We start from the raw sequence: 18,682 nt of genomic DNA, 5'->3' as shown, positions 1-18,682 counted from the left end.
ATGTAATTGAAATCGCTTTACAAATCATCACGTTTCTATATAACACATAAATTTTTGGCACAGCGGCACAAGGGCGTGACTGTAACGTGACGGTTGTGGGTTCGATCCCCACTCGAGGAAGTGAAATGTTTATTTACGTTTATATTTCCATTTCTTCGCTTTGGTGTCGAGGCAAAGAGCGGCGTTGAGGTCCGCTACTCAATACGCAATGCCCCAGAATTCGGTGGAAAGTAGGAAACGGAGTGTCTTAACACTAGGTTCCCTCTACCTACCCTGTTTTGGGGATACAGCGTAAAGCTGATAATTTTATATTTTTTATTTTGTGCATTTATAAAGCTTCTAAAAGTATTTATAAAAAAAAAAGATAATACTTTGACAAAAAGATTGAGATTTTGAAAAAAAGATAATACTTTTTATTTATATCTATACATTTACATACTTAATTTACTCCACTTACATTTAGGATGAGTAACGAGATATGCGTATCAGCTCTATCTATTTTAATTTATAATTTTCCATTTTATTCACAACCATTTTACTAATATAACAAAAACACGTAAATCTATTGTATGTATTTAAAATACGATTCAGGGGCCCTTCAGTCAGGTGCTAATTGATGTAAGCCTTAGGCTAAGTCGGTCATATACAGGCTTTACACCACTTACCATATTACTGACTGACTTGCTTTGTGTATATAAACCGACAGAACGTCTAGTTCTAACAATCATACATATATCTCAATGCTCTTAGTGTTCAAACTTAATTACGAGACATGACTTATACAAACAATTTTAGAATATATTATTTACTAGAGGCCCTCGCGCGACTTCGTCCGCTTCAACTATATGAATATATTTTTAGGTTACTGTTATGCTCTAAATAAATCGTAATTTAAGTTAGTTATTTCACTTTTTTCTTTAGTCGTTCTAGGTAGTTGGTAAGGTTGTACACGGCAAATGTAGTTTTTTTTCCCGCGTAAATTCCGATCGCAGGGGAATTCCGGGATAAAGGTTATATGTTGCCCAGCAACCCCCTCTTTTTTCAATTTTAGTCCCATAACAATCAGTTCATATGGTCAAAATAAACATGGTCAACAGGCAAACAGGTGAACAGGCGAACAGACGAACAGACAAATAGACAAACAGACAAAAACAAAAGTTTTAAATTTCAAATTTTAAATTTTGTATCTATTATAAGTATATAGGTAATATATGGATACATAATAATTGCTACATTTACCTCAAAATTTTATATACAATAAAAAAAATAAATGCTCAATTTTTACTCAAATTATAATTTAAACTTGGCAATAAAAATTATAGCTGTTGCAATTATTATAATAACTATCAAAATAAATTTGATCAAAAAGAATTCAATAAATTTGTATAAATAGAAGCAAACAAACCTTTAGATAGTACATTTGAACATTCATAATAAACTCTTTAATTATTGCGACATAGTAATGTCAAAATGTTGTTTTTTTGTTGTCACCACAAGAATAATATATATAGGTATTAGATAATATGGAATCTATATATAAATAAATATTAAATGAAAAACATTGCTCATAGTTAGTATATTTCGGAATTGAACCTATAATACTCGTAATTCCACAATGATATCAATTTTGTATTTTTTATTTCAGTTTTCCTGATACAAATGGGTCATCCGAAAAGGTCGCAATTTTATTTATTTATTTATTTCATTCGCACAGCGTACGTATCTGTTATTGCTATTTCCCAACACTTTTGTATTCCAACCAAACAATGACACGTAAAATTATTGAACTATTTATATAAAATATTGAATTCGTGCGTTTAAATATGAATATTTTTGTAAAGTCTAAATTAAGTTCGTTTTTAACAGCTTTCTAGAAACAAGGTGGTGATGAATCAATTCGACTGTATTTTTTATGTTTGTTACCTCAGAACTTTTGGCTGAGTGACCTGATTTTGATGATTGTTTTCTTATTTGAAGGTAGTACTTCCCATGAAGGTTTTAATTTGTTCCATTTCTGACAATGGTATCCATGAGAAAATCACAACAACAACACAACACAGCTTCACGCTTTATCCGTAGCAGGGTATTCAGAGAGCACGGAGCGCCAAGCGCTATGGTCTCTACATACCTCTTTTGCCTCGTCCACTGTCATCAACCTCTTCATACGTGCTCCTCATCCTCATGCTTTTTACGTGACCTTCCTCCAGTATTTTTCATTCTGTGTTTTCGGAGGTTAACCGAGGTCTCCCCCTACCTCTCTTACCGCTCACTTTTCCGTCATAGATCGTTTTTGCTATACTTTCATCATTCATTCGTTCGACTTGCCCAAATCAGCTGAGCACGTTCTTCATTCTCACCGCGACACCCTCGCTAGTACCTGCCATTCTGTGTATCTCTTCATTGCGGTTCGATCAGCTAATCTGAATCCGCATATCCTACGAAGAGATCGCATTTCCACGGCATTCATATTTCTTTCATTCTTCTAGTGTTAAGACACTCCGTACTGCCGAATTCTGGAGGCATAGCATGTTGAGTAGCAGAACTCAACGCCGCTCTTAGCCTCGAAACCAGAGCGAAGAAATGGAAATATAAATCGGTTTTACAATCACACTTTGTGCCCCTGCACTACAACTGGCCTCAGTATATATAAAATACAATAATTATAAGTACTATAAGCACTACACCTGTGTGATGTCATTCGTTAATAGGTGTTCGTATAGAAAACTTGTATAGTTTACTTAGACAAGACGATGTATTAAAGTGTCTCAGTGTATAGCGATGGTTACGAGTTCGATTTGCACTTGGCGTTATCGTTGTTACTTAAAGGCTGTTTCGTATTAATTTCATGATACGAGGTCAAGTTGTACATACAACTGGTAAAAATTGATAAACTTAAGTATCCGGGTGTATTTTAATTTTTTTATATACCTATAGGTACACCAAAATATTTTACAAACTAACTCCACTATAAAAAAAACTAAAATCGACAATAATTTTAACACAATATTACTAACAATATATTTTATTGAAAATAACAGATTAACTAAGAAATTACATTTACAACATTCGCCTGTAATTTCGCTCAGCAAATTTCAATATTTTTTTAAAATTCGCTGTAACAATATAAGCGTTTCATACTGTTTTTACGTACATACATATTATATAATAGAATATTTACGTAAATTATACCCTATATTCGGTTGTATAAGCTATATTATTGTCAAGTTTCATCTAAATTTGTTTTGTAGTTTTTGCGTGAAAGTAGGACAAACATCCATCCTTATAAGCTTGAACATTTATAATATTAATAGGATATATATGCATTACACCACTACACAAAAGTATTTTAAATAATAATTTACCTTGAAAATAATATGTTATAATAATAAGTAATTACAGAAAGGTAAACAAGAGACTTTCTCTCATAAGACAGAAAACAAAGAAAAAGTTGGATATAGTGCTACCTGACGAAATTGACTTAATAATTAAAATACAAAAAGATAGGCTCTTATAATGAAAATTGCTTATTGCCATACTAAATATAAATAGGTATCGACACAATATATATTTTTTAATGTAATGAAAAAAATATACATTACTTTATTATACCTTTTAAAAAGGTGGATAACTAAGGCCCGTATTTATTAATCGTTCTCAACTCTAAGATCGGTCTTGAGAGCAATCTTAGAGTTTTTAAACACGGGCCTTTGTAACTTTAACCACAATTTTTTTTCGCTCGCCAAAGCCAATGTCCAATCTCAAATATTACTTCGTGGAAGTATGAGGATGCAAAATGGAAATTACTTCTTCTGGACTTCCCTTTCGGCAGCTAATCTATGTACGTAGACGTCCAATTAAATACATTTCAATTTAGTCTTACTATGTGTCGTAATGGTATTGCAACTCTGGAGAGTGGATGGAGCACTACTCGCCACTTGATAGCACTAGCCACTAGCTTCCACACTTTAAATGTAAACGTAACTCGATTAGTGAGAAAGTCATAGTGAACTTAAATTATGCCGGAAATTTCACTTTGAGTTTTAGTTTCATGTCGGGAGGACTATTTAAGTTTATTTTTTAAATATATCAAACTTTTTAATACATTAGTGATTTTTCCTATTACGTAATAGGTAATACTTGTTGTATTTAATTATATTCGGTAAAAACTAAGGGCTCTCATCATCATCATCATCTTCAACAGCCATCTTTTGTCTACTACTGGACATAGGCCAACCCCAATTTTCACCACCACACTCGATCCTCAGCTCTTCGGACCCATCCGCTTCCCGCCAACCTCTTTAGGTCGTCGGTCCATCTGGCAGGGGGTCGTCCCACCGGTCGTTTTGCACGGGGTCTCTACTCTAAGACACATATGCCCCAGCGGCCGTCGGCTCTACGACAGATATGCCCCGCCCATTGCCACTTCAGATTACCAATTCTTTCTTACCAAGGGCTCGCAAAAAACCGCAATTTCTCGAATACCAGAGAGCATCTGACTAGTCTTATATTTACTAAGTTATACACTAATTGGGTATTTAAAATTATTCAACAACGATAATTAAAGTAATTCTTCGAAAAAATAATTCATTTTTGTTATGAGAATTTAAGATTAAACAGCATAAGTAGTCAGATCAATGTGGTATTTTGACAAAATAGTTGCCAGGATTACTCTTAACCCAGCCCGGTGGTGGTTTAGGTATTGGTACCCACTCCTTAACCTCGGCAGGTCCCCACATCCTCTTCCATATGGCTACGTATATTTTCTTCTCTTGCCAAGTTTTCACCCATCGAGGTTTCCAAATAAACTTTTTCTTCCAAATCCCTTGGAATTTAGGGGTTTCGTGGTGATGGTGTGATGATCTATCTCTAAAAGAAATAATAAGATTTAAAGTAAATACATATTTTAACATTTTAAAATATCTCTATCATCAAATAAATAGCTATATCATCTCTATATATGCCTAAATATGTATAATAAATATTAATTCCCATATACACATTTAGCATATGTACATTAACACTGATATATATATTTAACGATTATTATTGTTCATTAAACAGTATACAAACCAATAATCCTTACTCCTAAGCCCTAGCCGTCGTGACACAGAAGCACAAGCGTGTCTCTGTAACGTGACTGTTGTGGGTTCGATTTCCACTCCCCCTCAGTTCCGCTACTCAACACACAATACTTGGAAAATTCGGCAGTTCCCTATCCTTTTATATGCGGGATACTGCATGAAGCTGAACCTTAAACCCGAGCATATGCCATTATTGAAGATTAATCCCTCGACTCTCGGCACAACAGACAGTCTCTACTAAAAGGTAGGTAGTAGCTTTATGCATTTTCCGTTAAACACAGTCAGTGTCCATACACTCCGTTCTTCAGTTTTCCGAATGTGACATATTGCATGTAGGATGGCGGAACACAACTCCGAATCCAACGTCGGATCGTCATCGAACTAACCGCGACTATTGAAATTAAAAATTAAAATAAAGCGAAATAATAAATTTATGCATGGCTACCCCCCAATAAACAAAATATATAAATATCAGTGGCGTAGCTAGGGGGGTGCGAGCGGTGCGGTCGCACCGGGCATCAACAGGAAAAGGGCATCAAAGTCGACGATGAGTGTGTGTTTTCTTTGTTTTTTTAGACTTTATATCATTTTAAAGGGCATCAAGTCCTTTAAGCCGCACCGGGCATCAAAATAAAAGGGGCATCAAAGTCGACGATCACTTTGTTTTTTTTAGAACTCAACGTCGATGATTTAGTTTTTTTTTTTTAGAAGTCAAGGTTGATGATTAGGTTTTTTTTTTTTTTTAGAAGTCATCAACAGGAAAGGGGCATCATGTCCCCCGAGCCGCACCGGGCAGCAAATACCCTAGCTACGCCACTGATAAATATATTTACTTTAGTCCACGTGAGAGTTCAATAACCATTGAGCATGTGTGTGGAAAGCTTTTAATTATTAATATCGGAAAGTTTTAACACTATTATTAACTTAAAATGAAAATTTAAGAGTACTATATATGTAGGTATATTCTATAAGTGAATTGAAAGAGGGAAATAAATTTATTGATAGATATATTTAAAAATATGTAATACTAGCGGCCCGCTCGCAGTTTCACCCGCGTGAACTATGTTATTATTAATTTCTGTCTTCATGACTACGTCCTAATGACGTCTATGCAAAATTTGAGACTCCTAGCATTTGTAGTAACGAAGTTTCATACAAACTTTCGACCCCAAAAACAACCCCATAGAAGTCGAATATTGCAAATTCCCGTCTTAGCGAGCACATACGTCCTATAAGTAACTCCTATGCAAAATTTTAATTAAAAAAAATAAAGCCGTCGTGGCGCATTGGCACAAGCGTGGTAATTCGTCGCTCTGGTAACAAGATAAAGCGCGGCGTTAAGTTCCGCCCCCAACACGCAATGCTTCGAAAATTGTCATAACTAATTAACTATAGGTTACCTGTGCCTGCCCTATACTACATGCGGGAAACAGCGTAAACCTAAAAAAAACTAGCGAAACTAAATTTTTATTTACGAAGTAATTAAGCACTGCAATGCTCGTATTGTTCAAAGTGCAGATACGTACTGTGTTTTAAACACATAGTGATGTAGTTCGTGAGTAAACAGTTTAAGGAAACTAAATGATATTGAAATAACGAGACGAATGCCCAAAATGTGAGTCGACTGGTGCTCGCAAATACTGTTAGGTAAAACATAGTGTGTGGTCGTGACGCAGCGGCGCAAGGGTGTGGCTGTAACGCGACGGTTGTGGGTTCGATCCCAACTCGAGGAAGTGAAACATTTATTTACGTTTATATTTCCATTTCTTCGATCTGGTGTCGAGGCAAACGCTAGGTTAACGCTAGGTTCCCTCTGCCTACCCTGCTGTGTGCGAGATACAGTGTGAAGCTGATATATCTATTTATTTTTATTTCACGCTGTATCCCGCAAACTACAAGGTAGGCAAAGGGAACCTAGTGTTAAGCCACTCCGTTCTTCATTGGAATATGTATAACGATTATGCTAGGGCGACGTTAGTTAGTAATTGTATTAGGACTTTAATTATTTTGATTCTACTCATGTTTTAATCCATTATTTTAAGTAGCCGTTAACCGTTATTAGAGGTTCTATTCCTACTCGGGGAAATAAATAAATTTCATCTCCGCCTCTGGCCAAAAAACTTTTATTTCCGCCACTCAACGCAATGTCTCGATAATTGGACGGGAAGTTGGTGATGGAATGTCTTAGCACCAGGTTCCCTTTACCCTGCTACATGCAAAATACAGCGTAATGCTGGAAAATAACTGATATATGTAGTTCATAGCTTACTCCCAGTATAAGCGAAACCATGCCTTTCCTTAACATTAGATTTACTTAAACACATACTAATGCCATAACGAAGCCATAATATATCAAACACCATACAAATACCTACATATAATTTAATTTTCAATATTCGAAATCAACACAGCATAATTATATTACATCCTTTGAGCACTGCGAGTCTAGAACAAAGGCCCTTAGGGCACGTCCAACACAATAGGACCAAATAAACTGGTAATATGGTTAGTTGGACAATTGATAGAAAATTGTATTTCATACCTATTCGTATGCAAAACGTGCTTGGAAACCACAAGTGTTTTGTGTGGGCATATGTTTGTGTTTATTAGGTATACTTATTTACTATATTTTATTATAGTCATTTAAAGTATTGTAAATAGATTGTATAAATAACAAATGGATGCAACTTTGACTGAAGAAAGTCGGTCCCAAAGGCGAACGGCGGCGTTAAGTCCTACCATTCAACACGAAATGTCTCTAATTCGGAGTATCCTAACACTAAGCTCTCTTTGACTACAGAAATAATAGGGCAGTCTAATAAGAGGATCTATTAACTCAGTTTGAAGTCGATAACAAATTGTCAAATCAAATGTATTATAAAATATACACCCGGTGAGATGCATCACACTTTGTACTTACATTGGTGAATTAGTCGACACCTGCCCTTTTTCTTGCATCTCTTCACCGATACTTGAGGGAATATGTACTGATACAGCAAATATGATAACTATCTGTAAATATAAGAAATATATATATTCAATTTTCAAATATTTATTTGTATACTAATTTTCATGACGCTATCAAAGACCAGTTATAGTTATGGGTTCGATTTCAACTCAATGAATATTTATATTTTATAGGTAACTACTACCTATCAAGCAGCGTAGAGTTCCGCAACTCAACGCGCAATACCTCCAGAATTAGGCGGAAAGTGGGGAACGGAGTGTGTTAACACGAGGTTCCCTCTGCCTACCTTGCTGTGTGCGGGATACAGCGTGAAATCGAATTGTATTACTACCTAACAAATGATATATATAAAATTCTGTATCGAGCAGAAAAGAAGTTCCTGGATGAAATGCATCCTGAAAGTCTTAAATAATTGGAAAACGCTTCAAAAACGTCACGTTCCACACATTTAGCTAAGACAGCTGTTAAAACACAGAACCAATCAGTCGAATCAATTTCTGAAAAAGTTCAATATTCAGCGGCGATGGTTTCGGATGGAACATTCATATTTCTATGTCATAGTGGTTCGTGGACCTATTCCTGTTAGAGAATGTGGGCTAGTGGGCTAGTAGTGGGTGAAGAGAGAGTGGGCACTACGACGATGTTAATAATAGGAGACTCTATATTCAACTCCGTTATTGTATATTTAATTTATTTATTTATACGCTACAAAACAATAGTGGAAAATCATTTCACATTTGCATTTGTAGCGGATAAATTTAGGGTGCTGATATAGTGTTTACAATTGATCTTTATAAATAATATTAATGCCCCTACAAGAGCAAAGTAATTAATATTCGCTATACCCCTATACTATAACTTACATTATACGTCTGGATAAGTTGCCTAGACATAACTCAAATCACTTCATTTAAACCGTCTGTTAAAAGAATGGATTTTAAAAACGTTCACAATTTTTTTTTATGGAAAAAGGACAAAGCAAACGAGCGTTCGGGTCACCTGATGGTGATCACCGCCGCCCACGACCCCGTGCAACGCCAGAAGGAACTACAGGTGCGTCGCCGGCCATTAGACACTAATTTATTATAACTCCATATATGGGCACCTACCAGCTTTTTTAAATTCATGTTAAATGTTCAAAGAAAACTGACAATATTAGAACTCACTGTATAGAAACCTCGTTATACCACTGATGATATATTTCCTATTAATGCCTTTTATAGGAGTATCTTATTTGGCATTTAGCCAGAGCTTGTCAAACTTACGGCCCTTGCCACTAGAAAAGTTTAAGAATAAATTCTTTTCAGTTTAATTTATTATGGCAACAACTATCAGACTATTTTTGTATTGATTTCAAAGGAAATAAAGATATTGTAAGTAATTTTAAATAGTTGATTTCAATGGAATTCAATAAAAATTGCTGGTTCGCTTCATCGAACTGCTTGTAGAGTTGAAATGTTAAATAAGTACCGTTTCATTAAATAATATTGAAGCAAAATCTGAGTCTATATAAAAATGTAAAAAAAGATAATTAAAATATTTTACTGTAATAAATGCTTATTCACGAGTATATGATATTTTAATCGTGATGCGGTTGGAAGGTATCTTATATTGTAAACGGAAGCTTCGGGAATTCGATTTATGGCTCAGGCTTGCTTGACCGTTAGAAAGCTAGACGTTAAAAAATCCAGTTAAGCGCGAGTCCTACTCGTGCACCGAGGGTTTTGTACCAATTTCAGAATTTTAGGTCTTTGTAGTAAAGATGTAAATTTACGGGCGTATGCACTCATTTTATATCAAATCAACAACAAATATAAATTTGTGACTTTTTTCTCTATTAATTACCTGTCAATTTTTCGGGTTTATTTCTTTATTTATATTGTAAGCTTTCTCGTGATGCCAGTTTTTATAAATAATACCCACGGAAAGTTAATTATAAGTTTTAATTACGTGGGAAATTATGTATACAAAATGCAGGAAACACGATACATAAATATTCGTATTTTGTTTAACTGTATTGATTGACTGTAGACCTAAATATTAGATATTAATGTCAGCTTGATACGTGAGATAAATGGTGTTCATCGACAGACGGACAACAAAGTCATGTGAAACGTATAAAGGTTTTCCTTTTGAGGTACGGAACCCTAAAAATAAAATAATTGTTCGTTGGAAGTCGGAAAGTGGAGAATGAAATAAGTAGGTAAAAGCATATCACCTGCTGAAAGGAAACACTATTCAATAAAACCCAAAACAATGATTCTTAAAAATTTTGTCTGTCTGTGCGTTTGTTCACGCTAATCTCAGAACCGATTTAATCGATTTAAGTGCATTTTTTACTATTGTATTAAGATAAAGTTCACAAATAAAAAAGTTATATCAATAAAGTGAGGAGCGTATAGGATAAGGAAAAGCAATAAAAACAAAGCTATGCTACTCTAGATAAGGCAAAAAGGAATAAATAATATAAAACATGTATAACAAAGAAAAACAAAGAAAAGCACAAGAAATAAAGTAAGCACAGTAAGAAAGCACAGAAGGTAAGATTACGGAAGGATTACAATGGAATTTAAAAACAAAAATCTCAAGAAAAGAGAAAGGATAATTAGTGATAGGTTTTGCGTAATTATTAATTGACACGGAGGGAAATCAGGCGTGCGGTCGTCGCGAGTAGTAAGGAAGGCACTGTATCAGCATTCAGCAGCACGGCGATTGACCTCCCGACGGCGGAAACCGGTTCCGCGAGAACAAAGGATCAGCTGTCGCTTGAACGGTCAAGCGGGAGCCATTTTGCTCTCTAGGCGCTCGCACCTGGATTTCGCCCGAATATATAAAATTATTAAAAAAAAATAAATAAAGCGTGTGGAGCGTGTGGACTACCGCCACAAAAGTAATTGGTTCAACATAATTGCCACAAAAAAATATTATTGAATTCACTGAAACTTTAGTTTTCAATGTATAGATATAATCTCAAAAGTGATATTGTTATTAAAACACGAAAGTAATTTATATAAGTAATTAAATGCGTAGTTCAAGCGGGCGAAGCCGCAAACAGTAGGTACAGTATCTATCAGATAACATAGAAATTGATAAGAGATGTCCGTCGCTATGTTCCGGTTCTATTCACATCGCGCCATTGTACCGACTTTGTCCGGATTTATCTGCAGTCGAGAACAAACAATCTGTTCAGGAAAATTGAAAGGATTGTTTGTCGATTGAATGCGTTTTCAAGTTGTTGCAATATTACTAGCTAGTTCGTTTCGAAATCCATTTAGTCATAGAAGTCCTAACGAAGCAGTTTACTTTGGATTTTGAAATTGCTATCCTCATAAACGTAGAAGGTAGAACGTACCATTTAATAATAACATTTGTTTCCGTTAATGTGACTATCATTTTGCCGATAGTCGTATCATTAACGGTTTAGTAGCGGAAAAAACAAACATCTTACGAGACTGCAGATGGCAGTATTATATGAAACGGCGCGTATTGTGAGGAGGTTCCTCTCTCTGGTGCCAGTGGCGTAGTGAGGGAGGGTGGAGGGGGGTCATCATGCCCCGGGCGCCGCTCATAAAGGGGCGCCAAATAGTCCGCAAAACTATTTAAACATAAATATGAAATTATATTGTGTTCGCCTGGGGGGCGCTGTAAAAGTATTTTGCCCCGGGTGCTTAAGCTTGCTACGCCACTGTCTGGAGCCCTAGTCACAGACGGCCTGGAGTCTTGTCCCATTTTATATTTTAAACCTTTTTAATTTTTAGGTAACCCAATACCTAAGCAATTAGGTAAATAGGTACCTATCTCTATAATTTTTTAACTCTTCGAATTGTACTTTAATAACAGGATAATCAAATTATAAACATTAATATTACCAGTATAAATAATTCTAGAGAAACTTTTAGATTGCGACCTACAATTTAACCGTCAATGGTATTAAATTAAGATGCATCGCGAAACATACAGTGAATGCTATCCATAATAAAATATATCGTACATTCTAACAAAGCAAATAATTTAAACAACTGCAATATAGAAAAATACACGCTAAACCAATAAAATAAGAGCTAAAATCGCATAATACAATAATTTCTTAGATTGCTACTCGGTAAATATTTTTATTTATGATACATACAAAATGAGTGTATGTATATAAATTTAAATTATAGTCGTATATTTATTATATAAGTTATAGTTACATTGTCGGGAAGGCACGTCTCTATTATATAATAAGGAAAGTGACCTATCTGTGATGCATCACGTAAAATTACGTTTGATCGAGACCTCCTCCTCTTCTATGCTTCCTTCTTGATAGTTCATAGAAAGTGATACATAATAATTGTTAGAGTAAAAAGAAAGTCAGAGGAACTACTACTATTTGTTAATTTTTTAATTTCTTCGCTCAAGGCAAGCCCATCCTTCATCTACTCAACACGACATGTCTTGAAAAATTTAGCACTGCCTACCCGGCTGTACGCGGAGTGCAACATGAAACTAATTATAAGAAGATTATATTAAGATGCCTTCGTGTGCCTATGTAGATATTGTAATATGCCCAATATGTAATACTAGCGGACCCGGACGCGGCTACGCCTGCTTGAAATATAAGAATATAATTTCTATAGAAATAATTTCAATCTAGATGAAATGCTAAAAGTGACTATTATATTTATGGATGAATATCAAAATGTCGCGGTAACGGTTGCGTAGCGACGCGACGGTTGTTATTAACATGGCAGAATAAATTGCATGTCAAATTAGAAAGTATTTTAAAATATATTAGTTTGTATGTGTAATGTAATGTTATATAGCCTATAGCACTTCTGAAGAATGCAGCTTTCATACAAAACAAAAACATTGTAAATCGGACCAGTAGATCCAGAGATCTTAGCGTTCAAACAAACAAACAAACAAACAAACAAACAAACAAACAAACTCTTCCGCTTTATTATATTAGTATAGATTAGTATTTTTAAATCACATTCATCATCATCATCATCAGCCTGTACTCGTCCACTGCTGGACATAGGCCTCTCCAATGGCACGCCACTGAGCTCGATCTTCAGCTCTTCGCATCCAGCCGTTGTCCGTCGCTTTGCGAATATCGTCATCCCATCTAGCTGGAGGACGTCCTACATTACGCTTGCTGAGGCGTGGTCTCCACTCTAGAACGCGAACATTACTATTTTTTAATTATAAACACACCGTCCTTACTTTATTAAAGTACTAGCAGACGTAAATCGGTTCAGTACTTTCAAAAATTAGCGTGAACATACATACATACAGACAGACAGACAAGAAATTCAAATAAAATATTTTTGCTTTCTATTATTCTTTTTAAGTGCCCCTCTATCCATTTCAGTCAAATATACTATATGTACAGACAAAATATTTTTACTGTATTATATATATAAATATAGATAAGTATATAGATAGTTCTGTATTAAAGTAATAGTTAAAATAACTTAGGCAAAAACTTTTAAAGAACAGGAAAAAAAATATAAATAAAAAAAAATTATAACTACTCTTACCTAAATACCGTTAACGCTAAATTAAGTTCTTAATAGCGACATCTACATAACTGTCGGTATATTACATCGTGACTTTTGGCCAATAAATTTAAAAACGATATTATATATACTAAATATAAAAAAATATATGGGTCATTCTAGCGAAAATACGAAATTAGGGTTTCAAAAATTTATGAAAAATATTTGCAATATTTAACTGTTCTTTTCTGTGAATTTTATAGTGCTAGTGTAACTAATTATCAATGATATAGTGGTCCCCAAAATAAGTGGGTTTTCATGGGATAAAGAAGGTAGTTAAAAAAATTGAGAATGAGGGAATGATGCGGTACGTGAGGGAATGAGTGTTAATATATTTATGATAATTAAGTACTAAAATACATGTTTAATGACAAAAGAATTATGCTTTAAATAACAATGAAAAAGTAACATTTACTTATTAATTCTTCTCACAAATCTAATAATGTTATTTTTTGTACTTAAAACATTGTCTTTTCTTTTGAAAACCACAGCGTTTTAAGTTTTGCGAATCGCACTATTGATTTATTTAAAATTACTTACAAACTAATAAAGTGAAAGGAAAAGTACCATTCTTGCTATTAAATAAAAAGGGCAATACGCCAAAACAATGAAAATCAGTTTCAAAAACACAAAATATTAAATGTAAATATCAAGAATCTTTCTTTGATCAACTCAGTTAATCACCCTTTTCCATTTCCTTTACGAAGTAGCATCCTCTTTTTATTATTGTTGGAGGCTGAATCTTCTGTAATACATCAGTATTACAGAAGATTCAGCCTCCAAGCCACAGTTGTTCATCTACGCGATGTGAAGCAGGGCTATTAATATCGACCATTTCCAAATTATATAACCTCTAGTCATGTGCGCTTTCAAAAATTTCTTCACAAACTAAAGAAATTTGTCCATCTAACCTCCATATCATCTATGTTTATGGGTAAGTCTTAACGTCCCATTTAATACTTTTTACACCTTTTTTTTATAAATCTTGTATTGTTGGTTGCCTGTAAGAGATCGCTCTTAGCGATAAGGCCGCCATTGCACATTGATCTTATAATATGTACGGTGTAAATCAAACGTATAATCCATTTGTAAATGTGCAATAAAGTGTTATTATTTTTATTATTAATAATAACATGGTCCAGATTATAATGTATAGATAATATAGGGATATTATCTATATATTATAATCTGGATCTATTCCTATAACATTCTCATCAGGGATATCTTTTGAACATTGCTTATTATCCGATGCACCCTGGGTTTGAATTTTACATACAAAAATTATTCTTGGAAGACGAGTAATACCCTTAATGATAATGACTACACTTTCCAGTGCAATCGTTGCACGAAAGATTTATGAACTCGAGATTTTTTTGAGTTCCACGAAATGCAGCGATTGATTCTGATAGGCTTACTAAATTTTCTATCCCTACGATATCAGGGGTGGTTACTTCAATTAATATTATTGAAGGACATCTTTCGAGTAATATATATTTTTGAGTTTCATGAAATTCACAATATCAAAGCCTTCAGCCACAGCTCTATCGGTAGTTCTTTTTAAAATTCCTCCCACACCATCGGGCGCATATTTTCCATGGCCTGGTTATGAATAATGCCATGAAAATAATCTCGTTCTCGGATATAAATTATTTATATGTCGAGATACAATGTGAAAATAAACTTGTTCTTGTATTGATTAACTGGACTATCACTCAAGATGTGAATTATATGAATGTTCAAATCTTAGTTTTTAAATTATTCAAATTATCGTGTCGGTTATTTTTAGATAGAGAGCTAATAGTGTGGACTTTGACAGCACCATTGCGACGTAAATAAAGTACACCTGTATGAAGAGTACTCTGTTGCCTATTAACGCCATAAAGAACTTGAATTCTTACACAGCACCTTACCTAACCTTTTTTATCCCTATATGTCAACAATCCGTATAGGTTTGACAATTTTTTTTTTCCAACTCTTTCGTTTTAGTCTTTTTTCCCTTGAACTCATTTCAGGTACAGGTTTTACTTGTCCTTTTTTCTTACTCTTTAGCGAAGTCTTTCTAAATTGATAAGATAACTCTTCATTTTTCTTTACGTTTCCGATTATACTCTTTTTTTTTTCAATTTTAATTGTGTGTCATTAATTAATGATTTTTTTTGCAATATTTATGTTAATAAAGCTCCAAGATGAGAAAGCAAAGACCAATTAGCGTTAATGCAGTCAAAACACACAAAGCCTACAAAGCGCATGGTTAAAATAATCATTCCTTCACATCGCATCATTTCCGCACTACAGATAATTATGAGGGAATGACGGTGAGGGAATGACGAAATTAAACATTACCGCCAGAAAGGCACATAAAAATGCATTCTTTCGTATTGCATTTTATGGTCACGTTATTAGTTACCAAAACCAACGTTAACGTTTATTAGTTAATTAGTTAAAATTGATAACCTTATTTTTATAAGATGTGATGTAATGACGGCCAGAAATGTAACTTAGTAAATTATGAACTAAATCTTTTCTTAATAGAAACTATGTGCATGCACAAGATGAATTCGCTTTAGTAAATTATTAGCAGCACTGCCAACTGTCAAAAACAAATGAGTGCGTTAATGTAATTTAAATAACACGTTAAAAAATGGGCTGTGAACACAAGTGTGAGGGAATGATTATTGTTTTTGGGACAAAGTAAAACAAAAGCATAAGTTTCAATTACCTTTATTTATTTTTTTGTAATTATGAATATTTTAAGAAAACCACTTTATATTAAGCGATCAGTAAAAGTGTGACATAAAATTTAGCGAAATGTATCAATTTAGCGAACATAGAGTATTTGAATCTGGGGTTTGGGACATAGCGAGGGAATGTTTTTCTGATGTTAACATAGGGAAAAGAAATATCAGATATCTAGTTTATTAGAAAGTCGCATAGGTATTATGTATGCACTATTGCATACTTAGTAACAAAATAATAATAATTGCTTAAATTTCATAACTACTTAGAAAAAATCAATTAGGACATGAATTTCGTATTTTCGTGAGAATGACCCATATATACTAAATTTATAATTTATAAATTACCAATTAATATTACTTGAAAACATGAATTAAATACAAAACCTCAGAGCTTACGTCAAGGCCCTCTATACTTTATTTTACTTTAACATTTGAATATTTATCAAATGAAGTTATTAGGCCAAGAAATAAAAAATATTAAAATTTTAAATATATTGTTGTTGTTCTTTATTTATGGCGTTCCGAGCGTGCCAATCCAGCACTAATCACGAATGAAGAACACAAAAAAAGAGAATGTACGGCATAGAGAGAACATTAAACAATAGGAGAGTGCACGTAATAAGAGATCCATCTAAGATACTGCCTTCGCCTAAAAGATATATATATATATACAATATACAGGGTGGAATTGACGGCACCACTTTAAATGAAACCACAGTTTTAACTACTCTATAAAAGCATAATATAATTCAGAAAAAAAATAATTCCCAAAAATGAAAAAGTTATTTTTTCAAACAAAATAAATAATAAAATAATCGTTTTAAAAAAAAACGCCATTTGTAAAGTGTTATATTATCACTCACACACTTACCTGTCAAAGCGGCAACGTCGCGCACGCTTCATTCAAGAAATCGAGTCGCAGCAACTAGCGTAGGTATGTAGGCAACGGCGGCGAGCTGATGTTAAATTAACGCAACACTTAGGAATACACTTTAAACACACTTTTATTGAATTATTTCTATTAGGTTTTTAATTTTACTTTTGTTGCACTACAAACACATTTTTTATGTTCCCGTTTTAAACTAACACTCATTTTTAACATGTTTACAAAATTATTACAATAATAGCATTTTTTTTCACTTTTTTTAACAATAAATATTACATTTTCTGTCCACATTACATTCAGCTCGATAATGACCCATATTATTACACTTGAAACATTTAATATTTCTTTTAATTGTAGCATTTCTTTTTACAATAAATGCAGATGATGATGACACAATTTCCCCCCGTAGTAGTATTATGGTTTGGAACTTCCAAGCATTCCAATTTTTCACTCCTTCCAGTTTTATTACTGTGCTGTTTCCTTTTCATTGTGATTGTTTATTTTGCTTGTTTTTCTTTTTTATTCCTTCCCGGCAACTTAACCTCCAAATTTCAATACCAACGCCAAAGCGTCGCGTGAAGTAACGCTGTTTTAATCTCGCCAGTATTTCTAATTTTCTACGATTGATGCAATCTTCTTTATTATTGTTACAACGTGGTCTGGGCCCATAACCCGTTGTATTTATATGGTTTAGTAAATAGCATTCAGCTATAGTCCGACCCAACTACTATTGCGCAGAATGTACGCGCCGCACCGATTCTATGGGAATCCCCGGTAATCGGTGCGGCGTGAGCGGGGTGTCTTTGTACAGATAACAAAATTCATTTTTAATATTGATTGATTGTGCAATATAACACTATAATTCATAATAAATGTAGATTATACTTTTTACGCATGATTTGATATTAAAATAATTAATAAAATTATCAATACTATTTACAAATAATTACTAAATATTAATTTATTTCGTATTGAGTTTTCGCAGGTCCTCGTGTAACATTATAAAACTCGTTTAATATTTAATTTTTATACGATTTTCTATCAAAATAATCATACAAATATAAATAATAATGAAAATCTTAATAAAAAATTTAATAGTATATTCGATAAGTATTTTAGTTAATGGCAACTATTACAATGTTTTTAATTATCTGTGTGAGAACAGAACTTAGCCGCGGAACGGCTAAGTTCTTTTGTATTTACATTATTTTGTTTAACTTTATACATTGAATAATTATTAAGTGTTTTAAATTATTTGGATGTTGTTTAATATTAATTTTATCATTAATCGGATTTCTAAAATCATGATGAATGTTTCGTGATCGTGATGATGTGATTACTGAGTATTTTTCTCAAATGTGAAACTATTGTGTCAGTATTTGAGTGTACTATCAAAACATACATTTTTTAAGACATTTCAAACAAATGTTGAGTTTTTAATATTACTTATGATGTAAATATTAGTG

The 18,682-nt window shown here is 33.6% G+C and overlaps 1 protein-coding gene across 2 annotated transcripts; it reads right to left on the bottom strand.

Moving 5' to 3' along the window:
• Window positions 1-2,994: 2,994 nt before the first annotated feature.
• Window positions 2,995-18,397, bottom strand: LOC146527300 (uncharacterized). 2 transcript variants are annotated; one of them, XM_085205494.1, is made up of 4 exons: window positions 17,202-18,397; window positions 13,025-13,208; window positions 8,002-8,093; window positions 2,995-4,866 (listed from the first exon to the last, which is right to left on the bottom strand). In XM_085205494.1, exons 2-4 carry the CDS (start codon window positions 13,040-13,042, stop codon window positions 4,632-4,634), a joined length of 345 nt encoding a protein of 114 aa, XP_085061620.1. In that variant the 5' UTR covers window positions 13,043-13,208; window positions 17,202-18,397; the 3' UTR covers window positions 2,995-4,631. The 2 variants fall into 2 exon arrangements, with proteins under 2 accessions (XP_085061620.1, XP_085061619.1); XM_085205493.1 differs by lacking the exons at window positions 13,025-13,208; window positions 17,202-18,397 and adding an exon at window positions 9,159-12,987.
• Between the last annotated feature and the right edge of the window lie 285 nt (window positions 18,398-18,682).

This window comes from Heliconius melpomene, chromosome 21 (genome assembly GCF_056956725.1).
Source record: "Heliconius melpomene rosina isolate 202511_hmr_F chromosome 21, ASM5695672v1, whole genome shotgun sequence".
Taxonomy (NCBI): Eukaryota; Metazoa; Arthropoda; class Insecta; order Lepidoptera; family Nymphalidae; genus Heliconius; species Heliconius melpomene.
This window is presented reverse-complemented; position numbering and strand designations above follow the sequence as displayed.